This window comes from Microtus oregoni, unplaced genomic scaffold (assembly GCF_018167655.1).
Source record: "Microtus oregoni isolate MIOR12 unplaced genomic scaffold, Mior012 000029F_ref0000214, whole genome shotgun sequence".
Lineage (NCBI taxonomy): Eukaryota > Metazoa > Chordata > Mammalia > Rodentia > Cricetidae > Microtus > Microtus oregoni.
Window position 1 is genome coordinate 14,828,811 of NW_024543088.1, and position 16,010 is coordinate 14,844,820.

The following is a 16,010-nucleotide window of genomic DNA, read 5'->3' on the forward strand; positions in this document are numbered from 1 at the left end:
AAGGAAGAAAAAAGAGAAAGAAACATAGAAAGAAAGTAATGAAGGAAGGAAGAAAGGAAAGGAGGAAGAAAGGAAGGAAAGAAGGAAGGAAATAGAAAGTCCAGATAGGACATTATGAGACAAGAACCTCCAAAGATACTACAGGGTTCATTTTCTGTTGACCATCTACTGTTGGGCATGCATTCCACCTGTAGGAGAAATTTGTTACCCAGTGTGACTCCCTTGGAGAATATAAAATTTTCAAGTGCTTATCAGTTGGAGATAGCTTCTGGATTAGGGATAAAAGCCTGTGTTCACTTCTCATTTCATCTCTAGGATTCCATCTGGTGCAGACCGTACCTATGCTGTCACTTAACTGCAAATTTCATGATTTCATTTTTTCAACATCTGAGTAATGTTCTGATATGTAAATGAACCACATTTTCTTTAATCATTTATTTGTTGGCATTTAGATTGTTTCCAGTTCCTGGCTGTAATGAATAGCGCATCTATGAACATGGTTGAGCAAGTTTTTCTTGGTAAGATGAAGCATCCTTTGGGTATCTGCCTAAGAGTAGTATAGCTGGATCATGAGGTAGATCCATTCAAGGCTTATGGAGGAACTGCTACTCTAATTTCCATAATGGATGCACAAGTTATAGTTCCAAGAGTGTTTGATGAGTGTTTCCCTTACTCCATATCCTCTCCAAAATGAGCTGGTATTTCTTATATTGATCTTGACCATTTTGACTGGTGTAGGATGGAATCTCAAAGTAGTTTTGCTTTGCATTTCCCTGATGACTAATGATGATTAAAGCCAGTTGAGTTTTCTCTTTTGAAAATTCTGTTTAGATCTATACCACATTTACAACTGAATTATTTGTTTCCTTGATATCTCAATTTTTTGTTCTTTGTATATTTTGGATATCTATCAGATATGCAGGTGGTAGAAGTCTTTCCCAGTCTGTAGGCTGCTGCTTTGTCTGAATGATGGTGCCCTTTGCTGCACAGAAGCTTTTCAGTTTCATGAGGTTCCATTTATTAATTGTTAATCTTAGTGCCTGTACTACTAGTTTTCTGTTTAAAAATTTTTTACCTGTACCAATGAGTTCAAGACTATTTTCCACTTGCCCCTCATCACGTTCAGTGTATGTGGTTTTATATTGAGATATTTGATCTCTCTGGAGTAGAATTTTGTGCAGAGTGATAAGAATGGATTTTTTGCATTCTTACACATGCAATTTTACCAGCACCATTATTTGGAGATGCTGTCTTTTTTCCCATTTTTACATTATTTGTCTATTTGTGTCTTTTCTGTCAAAAATCAGGTGTTTAAAGCTGTGTGGACTTATGTCTAGGTTTAAAGCTCAATTGCAATAATCAAAATGTCTGCTTTTGTGTCAATACCATGTTTCATTTTTTATTAATATAATGGCTATTTTATAATATGGCTATTTTTTAGTAATGGCTATTTTTTAAATATATTAATCCTACTGATTCTTGAGCTTAGAACATCATTCCACCTTCTGATATCTTCTTCAATCTCTTTTTTCAATCAATGTTTTACAATTTTTATTAGATATGTATTTTTCTTGCTTAGTTAAAATTATCCTAGATCCTTTATATTATTTGAGGCTATTGTGAAAGTTTTTGTTTCCATGGCTTGTCGTTTGTGTATGGGAGAGCTACTGATATTTGTGATTGAATTTTGTATCCAGTTACTTTGTTAAAAGGTTTATAAGCTGAAGGTGTTTTCCAGTAGAATTTTAGGGTCATTAATGTGTATTAACATATAACCTGCAAATAATGATACATGGATTTGTTATTTCCCATTTGTAACCCCTTGATCTCCTCAGTTGTCTTATTGCTCTTGGTTTTCTTGGGTTTCTTTGAGGGATTTATTAATTTCTTCCAATTTTTCATTTGTCTTATCTTCCATTTTTTAAGGACTTTTTCACTTCCTCTTTATAGGTCTTCATCATTTTCATAAAGTTACATTTAGAGTCATTGTATTCTACTTCTGGGTTAGTATGATCAAGTCTTCCTGTTGTGTGCTGGATTCTGGTGCTACCATGTTGCTTTTTAGGTGTTTGGAGGAATTCTTGCATTGGTGCCTACCCATCTCTTTCTTCTAATGAGGCCAGCAGTGTCTTTTCATCTTGGTCCAATCCTTGCTGTGACTGTCTGAGTATTTAGAGTTTTTCTTGTTCTGCTCTGTACTTTTAATGTCTGTCTCAGAAAGCCTCTAAGCTCTCTATATATCTGCTCTCTTGGTCTTCTCTTCTGGTTTGCTCTCTTGATGTTCTCTCTTAATCCCCTCAATGTTGTAGCATGCTCTTCCTTCCCTCAATATTTTAGCAAGTGCTCAGCTCTTAGTTGGGGTGTGGTTAGTAGCTTGAGGGTTCCAGTGGATGGGTTTGGGTTTTGGGGTGCCTAGATGCAGGAAACTCCATTCTGGCTGGCTAGGAAACCAAGGGTGTTGGTGAAGGTCCCCTGGGTTTTGTCCCACTGGGGAGGTCCGAGAGAGTGGGGCATCTGTCTGTGTGACTGTTCACTCACTTCTTTAGTTTTCTCAGTATTTGTGCAAGCAGCGTTTTTAGACTTCCACTCAGATTGCAGGCAAATAGTCAGGTTTGGAGATGGGGAGTAGCTAGTAGCTTGGATGGCTTCTGGATGGGTTGGGGGTGCGCCTAGCCACAGGAAACTTCCTGCCGTCTGGCTAGAAAAACCAAGGGAGTTAGGAAAGGGGCCCTGGGTTTTGTTCTGATGGGGAGGTCCTAGAGAGTGGGGCATTTTGCCATGTTCACTCACCTCTTAGGTACCCTCAGTATTGGAGCAAGCTGTGTTACAGAGTTCCACTGAGATTGCAGGCAAATAGGCAGGTTTGGGACTGGGGTGTAGCTAGTAGTTTGGATGACAGCTGGATGGGTGGGGGGGTTCCTAGACAGAGGAAACTCCCTCCTGGCTGGCTAGAAAACCAAGGGAGTTGGGGTTCCAGTTTTGATTTATAAAGCCATAAGCAGTCATCCCGAAGGCCCAAGGTTCTTCATAAACTTTATTCATCATAGCCAAGTTCTTTTCTGTTTCAGTTTGATTCTTTTGCCGAATCAGATAATCAGGTAAATTTTATAATCAGGTAAAAAAACCGATTTCTGCATTTTCCCCAAATTTCCCCAATTCGTTCATCAGTCAGGTTTTTTTCCCATAACTTGCTTTACAACTTCAATGCCTGCCCACTCTATCAGATCAGGAAGACTCATATTATCATGCAGCACATCCATATTTTCAGAAGCCACTGGTGTGGAAGGAGAAAAAGAAAATGAAGAACAAGTACACTAGTAGAATTGTTATAACGAGAATCATCTGTATCATTGCCAAATGTGTAGGCAGATGCCATGGAAGCAGTACTCAGCACACTTTGGTGTTTTCCCCTTGACCCTCAAGGTAACATGCTCAGCTCATTTAGCTGCCACTGGGTTCCCTGGAGGGAATTGCTTCCTGCATCTCAGGAACCACATGTGGATGGGAGTTATCTATTGCCATCTCTGGCAAAAAAAAAAAACAGTGAAAATGCAAGAGCAACCAGCAGAATCATTATCTCCCAGGTTCTTGTCTTTCTTTTCTCCAGAAGTTCAGAGTAGATCAGTAATTAGAAGAAAACTTACTTTATATCACTCTTTAAAACAAGTAATAAAGTTCTTTTAGCCTGAAAAAAATGAAATGTAAAGGGGGACACTGAGGAAATCTAGAGACTCATTAGATCATACTTCAAAAACCTGTACTCCACAAAATTGGAAAATCTGAAAGAAACCAGGTAAATAACTTAAATAGACTTATAACCCCTAAGGAAATAGAGGCAGTTATTAAAAGTCTTCCAACCAAACAAGTTTGGGGCCAGATGATTGCAACATGGAAATCTACCAGAATTTTAATTAATACCTCATACCAATACTTCTCAGCTATTTCCATACAATAGTAACACAGGGGGCATTGTCAATTTCTTTTTATGAGGCTACACTAAAGCTGATATGTAAACCATACAAAGATGCAATGAAGAAAAAGAATTACAGACCAATCTTCCTCATGAACATTGATGTAAAAATACTCAGTAAAATACTAGCAAACAGAATCCATCAAAAATTCATCCACCGTGATCAAGTAGGCTTCATTTCAGAGATGTAGGGATGGTTCAACATACAAAAATCTGTCAATGTAACCCATCATTTAAACAAACTGAATGAAAGAAATAACTTGATCATCTCATTAGATGTTGAAAAAACCTTTGACAAAATCCGACACTCCTTCATGATAAAGGTCTTAGAGAGATCAGGTATACAAGGAACATACCTAAACACAATAAAGGCATTACACAACAAGCTGACAAAGTAAACGGAGATAAACTCAAAGTGATTCCACTAAAATCAGCAACAAGAAAAGGAAGTCTACTTTTTCCATATCTATTCAATATAGTACTAGAAGTTCTAGCTAGAGTAGTAAGACAGCAAAAGAAGATTGGGGGGATACAAATTGAAAAGAAAGATGTCACTTTCACTATTTGCAGATGACAAGGTAATATGTATAAGAGACACCAAAAATTCTACCAGGTAACATCTACAACTGATAAACACCTTCAGCAATGAGGGGTAGTGGTGGATGCAGGATTAACAAAAAAAAACCAATTGTATTTCTTTATACAAATGATAAATGGGTTGGAAAAGAAATCAAAAAAGCATCAACCTTTACCCTAGCCACAAATAACATAAAATATCTTGGGCTTAACCCTAAGCAAACCTGTATGATAAGAACTTTTTGTCTCTGACAAAAAAAATTTAAGAAGATATCAGAAAATAAAAACGATATCCCTTGTTTTAGAATAGGTAGAATCAACAGAAGAAAAATAGCCATCCCATAAAATACTATCTATAGATTCAATGCAATCACCATGACAATTCTTCAAAGACCTTGAAAGAAACAAATTCAATTTCATAAGAAAAAAAACAAAATAACAAGGACAGTCAAAACACTCTTGAACAACTTGGGAACCTCTAGAGGCATAACCATCCCTGATGTCAAGCTTTGCCACAGAACTATAGTAATAAAAACAACTTGGTATTGGCATAAAAACAGACACATGGATCAATGAAATTGAATTATGACACCAAAATTAATCCACATACTTATGAACACTTGATTTTTGCCAAAGGAGCCATAATTGTATAATGAATAAAAAGGCGTCTTCAATACATTGTGCTGGCATAAATGGATATTGACATGTAGAAGAAATCAAATAAATCTTTATCTAATAGAATGCACAAAACTGAAGTCCAAGAGGATCAAAGACTGCAACATAAATCCGGGTACAGTAAACCTTGTAGAAGAGAAAGTGGAAGAGGCTTGAATACATTGGCACAGAGGATCACTTCCTAAATATAACCTCAGTAGCACAACACTGAGAACAACAACAATAAATGGAACCTTCTGAAACTGAGACGCTTCAGTGAGGCAAAAGATGTAGTAAATAAGACAAAATGGGAGCCTACTGAATGGGAAAAGATCATCAACTCCACATCTGGCAGAGGGCTGAACTCAAAACATGTAAAGAATTCAAGAAACTTGGCATCAAAATACCAAATAATCCTATTAAAAATTGGCCTTTGACATACCTGCAGCTTGATTTTTATGGAGGCATTTTCTCAAATGAGATTTTCTTTTCTCTGATGGCTCTGGCTTCTGACAAGTTGAGATAAAAACTAGCCAGTACAGTGCCTCTATTTGACTCTTATTTCATCAAATTAGGTCGAATTCTCTTTCTTTGAGTTTATTAGTCTAAAGTTTGTGAAGATCCTTAATCTATTCAAAGAACTAATCTAAGTTTATGTCTGTCATTGATAAATTGAAGTGAGTGTCTTGAAGGCAGCAAAAATCCTAATTGAATTTATTTTCAAATAATATTTGCCATTTTGTTGTAGAATTGAATCTATTACCAGTGAGTTATTACTGAAAGATATTTATAAATTCCCATTATTTTGTTGTTTTGTGATATTTCTTTAAATTTTTAAAAATTGATTAATATTGGTTACCTTTTATTTCTTTATTTAACTTTGAGCATTTAATCTTGTTTTAAAAAGAAATATGATGCTCAGTCCTGAAAACATATATACTGGTAGCATTTTACAAACCAAACAGGTTATATTTAAAAATAGATGTATGTATAAAGCATGAAATAACAGTTTAAAAAAGCCATGAGTTCCTATTGCTTATATTCCCAACTCCACTGGCCACCAGTTTACCCACGAGATCTCTTTTATTTCCCCTTTCCAGGGATCCATGAATTCCTGTCTCTACATATGTATAACAGTTGTGTAGCTTGATCTACTTGTGGGACTCCTAGTGGTGGAATCTGGGCCTGTCCCTAACACTTGGGCTAGCTTACAGTAACTTATTCCTCATTCTGGGTTGCCTTGTCTAGCCTTAATGCTTGGGGATGAACTCAGTCTGACCTCAATATGCCATGCTTTGTTGACAGCCATGGGAGGCTTGCCTCTTTCTGAACAGAAGTATATACTCCTACATATAAGTTTCTCCATCTTATCATATTATTGTTTCTGTTTTCAGAGCTGATCATTTTGTGTTGGATAACTAACTCATTATTGTGCTCCCCCCCGGGGAAGACTATTTCTTCCATTCTCAGCCGTGTAGATTTTTGTGTAAGGTTGAAGCCTGATGGTCTCTTCCTAGTCCAGTTCAGCATCTGTATAATCATTTCCTTTTTTCAGTTCATGTTCATGCAGTCATATTGGTAACACTTATGGGTGTTGCTTCTGACATTATTAGGAGACACAGTTTCAGTGTAAACTCCGATCCTCTGCCTTTTACAATATTTTATCTCCATGTTGTGCATGTCTCTGAGCCATAAATATTATCACATAAAGCTCTGCTATACTCCAAAACTAAAAGATTTAGAGGAAAATCATTTAGTTAATGTTTTATTTATCTAGGTTATTATCATATAATGTATATTGAATATTTATAATGGCTACAAGTTAATAAGTGACATGCATGACTTAATAACATGCATTTTTCATTAGTAGTTGCTATTCTGAAATAGATTGTTTCTATGTGAGATACAGCAAGGGACTCTTTTATTTTTGTTTCAACAACATTTCAGAAAAACACACTGAGAAGTAGGTAATAGTTTCACCTGACTATACTAAGATTTTATGAGAGAGACTTAGTTAATTCATCAAAATGATCAGTTTTTCCTAGATCGTGTTTTGTTCTTAAAACATTTCAAAGAGTTCTTATCAGGCCTTAGGAGTATTATGTAGCACTTTGGGAAAAAGATGCACCCTAGCAGCCCTGCACTGGAAGCCAAGATGGAGAAGACTTCCACAGCCACCATGGTCTTGTTCTTGGTGCTGTGGTAGACAGGGAGGAAGGTGACCCAGACACTGCAAAACACCAGCATGCTGAATGTCAGAAATTTGGCTTCATTGAAGGTATCAGGCAGGTTCCTTGCTAGAAAAGCAACAGAGAAGCTCACTAGGGCCAGGATCCCCAAGTATGCCAACACACAGTAGAAAGCAGTGACTGAACCCTTGTTGCACAAATTGATGATGTGACCATGTTCAGAGTGTGCATCTGCTTCAATATAGGGAGGCGAGGTTCCCAGCCAGACTCCAAGGAGAATAAACTGGATCAGGATACAGATGGGGATGACAGAATTATAGAAGCCTGAGACAAAGAGTCTTCTCATTGTTTTTCCTGGTGTCATGGCTCTAAAGGCCAGAATTACAGTTAAAGTTTTGGTCAAAATAGTGGAAAGAGCCAGAGTGAACACCAGAGCAAATGTAATTTGTTGCAATATGCAGGAGGCGGTGTTTGGCTGGCCAATGAAGAGAAATGGGCACAGGAAGCAGAGGAGGAGGGAGATGAGCAGGATGAAGCTGAGAGTCCGATTATTGGCCTTCACAATGGGTGAGTCTTGGTGCTTGAGAAAGATTCCCAAAACTATAGCTGTGCTGACAGACAAGCACAGAGCTGTGCAGGCCAGAGTCATGCCTAGAGAGTCATCAAAGGACAGGAATGTCACTGACTTGGGCAGGCAGCTGTTTCTCTCAGGGTTTGGGTACTCTTGAATTGGGCAAGGGATACACTCCTGCTGATCTATGGGAAGAAATGAACCAACATGTCAGCTTCTACAATTATTTACTCATTTTACATTCATGCCACAAAGAATGTCTTCTACTATTGTCCTTTGTAGCCTGGCCCATTCTGCTTTACGCCAGTGCCAAGAAGGACAATAACTATTTAAAAAGCCATTTCTACTATTTGTCATGTCTACCTCAAAATGAGCCATGTGCTGTCAAGTTTATTACTGTTTTTCTAGGGCAATGAGAGTAAAATAGTAATCTCCTTATTTAGATGAAGTAAAACTGCCAAGCAATCCTTTAAATAATTATAAAATTAAGCCACACCAGCTTGTTCAAACTGTTGGTGCACAGGTTCAGGCCAAACCAGTCAGAAGAACACAAACCCCTTTCTGCAAGTAGAAACTAACCTCCAGAGATCACACCAGCAACCAGAAATCTAGGGCATAAAAAAAACCAGAGAGGAAATAAAAATAAAAAAACACCCACCCAAGAAAGACAAACTCAGAAATCAGTAACTAGAGCTAACCATCCCAAACCCAGATGCCTAAATGTCCAGGTAAAAATAGAATCAATGACAGCCAGGGCAATATGACACCTCCACAGCCCATCTACTTTATGACAGCAAACATGAGTATTCCAACACATACAAAGCACAATAAAATGAACTTGAAGCAACTTTAATGAGGATGATATATATCCTCAAAGGTAAAATGAAAAACTCCCTTAAAAAATCAAGAAAAAGCTAACCAAAGAATTAGAGAAAATCAACTAATGCATAAAAAATACCAAGAAAAGATAAGAAAAAGAATCAATTGAAGGAAATTATTGATGACATAAAAATCAAAATAGAAGCAATAAAAAACCACAATGTGATGGAATTCAGGAAATGAAAAATGGGTTCATGAACAGGAACTATAGATGCAAGCATCACCCACGAAATACAAGAGATAGAAGAGAGGTGTGGCTTTCTCAAATCCAGAGAGATAAAACATTTGCCCATCCAGGTGCTTGCTCTCTCTGGAGTATTCCTGAAGGATGCAGCAGAAGTTGGAATTCTTGTTTTCTGTTTTGTGACTTTTCCCCTTATAATAACTAAAAATATAATTGTTTTATCCTTTAACTAGCCTAGTTAGTTCTACACTTGGAGCCCAAAGTTTAGTATACAATTCATGGTCCTGTGTGCCCTCACATCCTCTGTTGGGCTAAATGTGTATTTAGCCCATGCCTCCTCTATCAGCCCGCCTCAACCTTGGCCTGTGCTCAGAGCCAGCAGTTTATTTGGGTATAGAATTCTTGCACAGTGTTTTGTCTTGTTACAGATTGGCCTCAGTTCTTTTTATGACCTCATTAAACACCTCAGACCAAAGTGCCTGAGGACTTAGAGCTGCTCTGGGCTTCCCCTGTCTGAGCCTATGTTCCACTGTTCCTAACAATTTGTCTGCATTTGCTATTCTACTGCTTGGGTGACCACCAAACAATCAGGGACATCCACAGAGCACACAGTCTGTGATGAGCATTAAAGAACTGTTTTTAATTTGAACATAGTTCATCATTTAGCACCAGAATCAGATTCAAACCAACTACACAACTACAAGTGGGCTGACACCTACTGAGAGTTAACAGTTATTGCACCTACTTCAGTTAACTAACTAAACCACAAGTAAGATTTAGTATCAAAAATATAAATTATAAATTTATAATTTAAAAGATCAAAATGATGGACAATTTCACCATCCAGGAATTCACTAGCTTTTTTACTTATACTATGTATTATGTCATGCAAGGTTTATATGATTTTCCTCCTACATCATTATATTTGGTTCTGGGTATTAGTGTTGTTTTCCATAGTTTTTCCTTAAAAACATGGTATGACAATGGGCCCACGAATGAGGCACTTTTAGAAATAATACAGTCTTTACAGACTGACACTGATCAATTAAAAGGAAAATTCAAAATTCTGGAGAAGGATACAAACAAAACTCAGTCGAATGAGGTGCTTTTAGAAATGGTACAATCTTTACAGACTTATAGTAATTTACTAAAAGGAAAATTTAACACTCTGGAGAAGGATACGGCCAATTTGACAAACAAAACTCAGTCTGTGACAGAGGGTGCTGACATATTGAGAAAACTTGTACTGTTGAATGTATTATTTGGACTCTGTCAAAGGGATATGATAGACTGACTGATAGAATGTTTCTCCAGGAAGGTAATATGCATGCTATAAAAATTAGTTCAAGGATCATATATTATTTCTACTAGACATACTTCACATCTTGGAATCCTCAATGAGGGCATTAGAACTGAACAGTGGACAGGACATCCATACTTTACAAAAGGCCGTGGTAAATAGATTTGAAAAGATTGAAGAATTTATTGCATTTGAAGACCAGGGACAAATGGTACAAAGACAAAAAAATTAGCCTCATCAGTATGTACCAAACTTACCCAGATTTCTACCTGTCTTTCTGGTGATATCATCAGAAATATCATCTGGCACAAAATACCCTAAGGTAATCAAAGAATATGCATGGGAGCCCACATGTATGACTGATCTAAAAGAAATTAAATAAGCCATTGTATTTTACAAAATACATTTGTACTTTGTTAGAGAAATGGTCAAAACATGGGCTTCCAGTAACAAAACATCACCACAAGACTGGACTCAGTTAATTTTAGTGGTCTTAGAAAATGGACCCCAGTTGCTTTGGTGGTGCTACTTTAGGGGAGAGGTTAAAATTTTAGAGCAACGGGGAAAAGCAAAAAGACTTGAAATTTCCCAAGATCAAATTTTGGGCAAGGGACTTTACTCTGATCCCCAGGATAAGGCTCTTTACAATGAGCACACCTTCTCCCTATGTATCACAGCAGCTTTAAATGCTTGGGACAGGATTTAGAAACTAGGAAATAGAGTTGAATCATATGTTAAGGTTAAATAGGTTCAGAGAGAATCTTTTAGTGACTTTTTACAAAGATTAACTAAGGCTGTACAAGTAGGGATATTTGACCCAGAAGCTAAATGTATACTAATTAAATCTTTGGTTTATGAGAATGCCAACTCAGTATGCAAAAGGATCCTTGGACCTTTAAAAAACAGATCAGTACCCATGGTTGAATGGGTCTTGCATACAATGGATGTTGAGACACTTTACTATGGTATAGACACATGGGTAGGAGAAGCAATATCCAATGGTAAAAGGAGACATAAAAATACCAAATGTTTTAAATGTGGTGGAATGGGGCATCTGAGAAGGGATTATAGACAATAAATTTCTAGGAATAATGTCTCCTCTGGAAATGGCAAGAATATGAAGACTCATCCTTCAGGTATATGTAAGATGTGTGGCAAAGGCCAACATTAGTCCAATGAATTTAAGTCAACAAAAGACAGTCAAGGCAACCCAATACCATTGGGAAACTTTTGTAGGTCCCCCATGATGAATGTGGTCTATTCATTCCCAGTTACTGTGGAGAACATGTCTCACCAGGAAAATTAAAAAGTCCACGGCCTACTTTAAAAAACAATACTGGTCTGGATGACGGAATAAATGTAGATGACGAGTCAAAAACTTCAATAGGATATAGGAAACATATATTCTGGCAGACTTCTATAAATGATCAAACACCAAAGCTAAGAGTGTGTATGAATGGCATTTTTATTGAAGGCTTACTAGACATTGGTGCTGATATATTATTACTCCAGAATCTTGTTTAGACAAAAGAGGGGAGATGACGGGCAAGCTTGTTAGCCAATTATCTTTAAGAGGTGGGTCTTAGTTAAGGTGTGGCTTTCTGGAACCCAGAGACAAAAACATGTGCATGGCCAGGTGCTTACTCTTTCTGGGTGATTCCCGTGGCATGCAGTGGAACTTGTACTTCTAGTTTCCTGTTTTGTGAGTTTTCCCCTTATAATATAAAAATATAATTGTTTTATCCTTTAGCTAGCCTGCTTTTTTCTACAGATAAGGTCCCTACAAGTCTCCCTCCAGGCTGTGCCCAAACCCCTACCACCAACTGGACAGTGTTCCACCATCAGCCACTCCACCACCCAACCCCACTCACCTGAGCAGCCTTCTCATGGCCAGGCCTTACCTGTAGTCCCATCAGACTACATAGGCAAAGGCTTCAACCACACCAATTGGAAAATCATGTGAGTGACTGGCCTGTCAACTGGACTGCCCCAAGTCCAGAACCTAATATAACCCAAGGGCAAATACTATGCCCCTTTTCCATCTATCCAGGACCAGCAAGGCAGCTGGACCATGCCACCACCTCCGATGAAATTCCCCATGCTCTAGTGAAATCCCTAACAGCCTGCAGGCAGATGAGAAACCTGTCTTCAGGCTGCATGCAAAGCACACCACCTACTACATGCTATGCCATGAAGACACACCCTACCGCGCAACCCCATGCACCTGAACATTCTAACCATGGTCAGCCCACTTCTGTAGCTCCAGCAGATTACACAGGCACAGGCACAAGCCACACCAGGTGGAATATTAGGTGAGAGTCCAGGAACTCTCAACTGGACTGCTCCAAATCCAGTGTATAACTCAAACCCAGGGTACATTCTGTGCCCCTTCATATCTCATCACCAGCAAGGGAGCATGAACCTGTTCCCACCACCAGTGGAAGTCCCTGCTCTAGTATAGTTCCTGACAACCTGCAGACTGGTGAGCAGGCTGCACCAAAACCTCTAATAGCCACTAGATGTTGTCTACCACGACTCACTCTGCTGCCCAACCCCATGAGCCTAAACATCCTCCCCATGGCTAGTTTTCCCCCTCAGACCCATCAGATTATGTAGGCATAGGCTCAAATCACACCATTTGGAAAATCAGGCACAAGAATGAACCACAACAGTTGGAAGAACAGACATAGGCACAAGCCACATTGGTTGGAAGAAAAGATTAGTAAACACCAATGTTAGAATGCATGCAATAGCCAAAAAAGCAATTTTGCACCATCACCAGAACTCAGTGATCCTACAACAGCAACACCTGAAGATTACAATACAGCCAAACACAAGAAAGCAAAATTAAAATTACTTAAAGGAAGATGATAGAAGTTCTTAAAGAGGAAATGAAAAATTCTCTTAAAGAAGTCAAGGAAAAGACAAACAAAAAATTGGAAGAAATCAATAAATTTCTGAAAGAAAGCCAAGAATAAAAAACAAAAGAAGGAAATGGTTCAAGGCTTGAAAACTGATATAGAAGCAATGAAGAAAACACAAATCAGAGATATTCTGGAAATAGAAAATGTGAGAAAGAAAGAAGGAACAACAGATACCTCAGTAACAAAACACAAGAGATGGAAGAGAGAATATCAAGTGCTGAGGATATGATGGAAGAAATAGATTCATCAGTCAAAGAAAATGATGTTAAATCTAATAAATTCCTAACACAAAATATCCAGGAAATCTGGTATGCCTGAAAGACCAAACCTAAGAATAAGAGTGACAGAATGCTGTGGGAGCTACTTCCGCTCCTTCAGCCAATAGCCTTTAATATACCAGCCAACTCGGGCATGGTCTCTTTTGTTTTCAAAAGAATTGGTAGCCACGTGTTCACTCTCTTGCTTCTGGCTCTGCTTCTGGCTGTTAGACTTCGATCCTGATCACGCAGAGAGCTGTTTTCTGGAATGGTGATATGTAAGTTTTTCTCTCTTTATATAAATAACCCTTTTATTAATCATAATTCCAAACTGGTGTGGGATTGTTGTGTGACTTACTCCTTCAATAGAATAAGAATCCCAACTCAAAGGCACCGAAAATATATTCACCAAAGTTCAAGAAGAAAACTTTCTTAACTTAAAGATGGACACACTTATAAAGGTATGAGAAGCTTACAGAACACCAAATAGGCAGGACCAAAAAAGTACCCTCACCACATAATAATAAAAACACTAAACATATAGAATAATGAAAGAATTCTATTGTTCAAAAGAAAAAGACCAAGTAATGTATAAAAGCAGACCTATCAGAATTATACCAGAGTTCTTTTTTTATTATTTAATTAAAATTTTCCACCTCCTCCCCTCCTCCCATTTTCCTCCCACTCCCCCGATCTCCCTTCCCCTCCCTCTCCAGTCCAAAGAGCAGTCGCGGTTCCCTGCCCTGTGGGAAATCCAAGGTCCTCCCCACACCATCAAGGACAAGGAAGGTGAGCATCCAAACAGACTAGGCTCCCAAAAAGTTATTACATGCAGTATGATGAAAACTCAGTGCCATTGTCCTTGGCTTCTCAGTCAGCCCTCCTTGTCAGACACGTTCAGGGAGTCTGGTTTGATCACATGCTCCATCATCCAGCTGGCCTTGGTGAGCTCCCATTAGATCAGCCCTAAAGTCTCAGTGGGTGGGCGCACCCTCACGGACCTAACTTCCTTGCTCATGTTCTCCCTCCTTCTGCTCCTCATTTGGACCTTAGGAGTTCAGTCCAGTGTTCCAATGTGGGTCTCTATCTCTAGCTTCATCCATCACCAGATGAAGGTTCTATGGTGATATGCAAGATATTCATCAGTATGGCTATAGGATAGGGCCATTGCAGGCTTCCCCTACTCAGCTGCCCAAGGATCTAGCTGGGACATCTCCTTGGACACCTGGGAACACCTATAGAGTCAAGTCTCTCTCTGACCCTAAAATGGCTCCCTTAATTAAGATAGAGACTTCCCTACACCCATATCCACCCTGCCTCCATCGCAATCGTCCCATTACACCAAGCTCTCCCCATCCTCCCCTTCTCATTTTTCCCCATTTCCCCTTACCCCCACCCCATTTGCACCCCCAAGTTTCCAATTTTTGCCTGGCAATCTTGTCTCCTTCCAATATCAGGAGGATAACTATATGTTTTTCTTTGGGATCACCTTCTTATTTAGCTTCTCTAGGATCTCATATTATAGGCTCAATGTCATTTATTTATGGCTAGAATCCACTTATGAGTGAGTACATACCATATTCATCTTTTTGGGTCTGGGTTACTTCACTCAGTATAGTGTTTTCTATTTCCATCCATTTGCATGCAAAATTCAAGATGTCATTGTTTTTTACTGATGAGTAGTACTCTAATGCCTACATATTCCACATTTTCTTTATCCATTCTTCCGTTGAGGGGCATCTAGGTTGTTTCCAGGTTCTGGCTATTACAAATAATACTGCTATGAACATAGTTGAACAAATGCTTTTGCAGTATGATAGAGCATCTTTTGGGTATATTCCCAAGAGTAGTATTGCTGGGTCCTGGGGTAGGTTGATCCCGAATTTCCTGAGAAACTGCCACACTGATTTGCAGAGTGGTTGCACAAGTTTGCATTCCCACCAGCAATGGATGAGTGTTCCTCTTACTCCACATCCTCTCCAGCAAAGGCTATCATTGGTGTTTTTGATTTCAGCCATTCTGACAGGTGTAAGATTATACCAGAGTTCTTTTTTTTTTCATGGTAAAGAACTTCTGCGAATTTATTTGGAGAAATTAATAGCAATTATTCCAAAAGTGATAGACTTAAGCTTATAATAAGAATTTTTTTGGATTCTTCCCAAAATTATACGTGATGCTTTAATAACTGGAGCTTGTGCATTTTATACTGATGCAAATAAATCATGGAAGGCAGTTTACAAATCAGAAGACTTAAGTAAGGTGGAACAAAATCCTGAGGGGGGCACCCACCCACTGACATGGTGGGACTGATCTATTGGGAGCTCACCAAGGCCAGCTGGACTGGGACTGAAAAAGCATGGGATAAAACTAGACTCTCTGAAAATGCTGGACAATGAGGGCTGTTGAGAAGCCAAGGACAATGGCACTGGGTTTTGATCCTACTGCATGTTCTGGCTTTGTGGGATCCTAGCCTGTTTGGATGCTCACCTTCCTAGACATGGATGGA

At 38.7% G+C, this 16,010-nt stretch overlaps 1 protein-coding gene across 1 annotated transcript in view; it reads right to left on the reverse strand.

Moving 5' to 3' along the window:
- Positions 1-7,231: 7,231 nt before the first annotated feature.
- LOC121464687 (vomeronasal type-2 receptor 26-like) overlaps positions 7,232-16,010 on the reverse strand; it is a 43,735-nt gene continuing 34,956 nt past the window's right edge. Inside the window, exon 6 of the mRNA XM_041677713.1 lies at positions 7,232-8,145. Coding sequence (XP_041533647.1) covers positions 7,232-8,145 — 914 coding nt within the window. The remainder of the gene's footprint in view (positions 8,146-16,010) is intronic.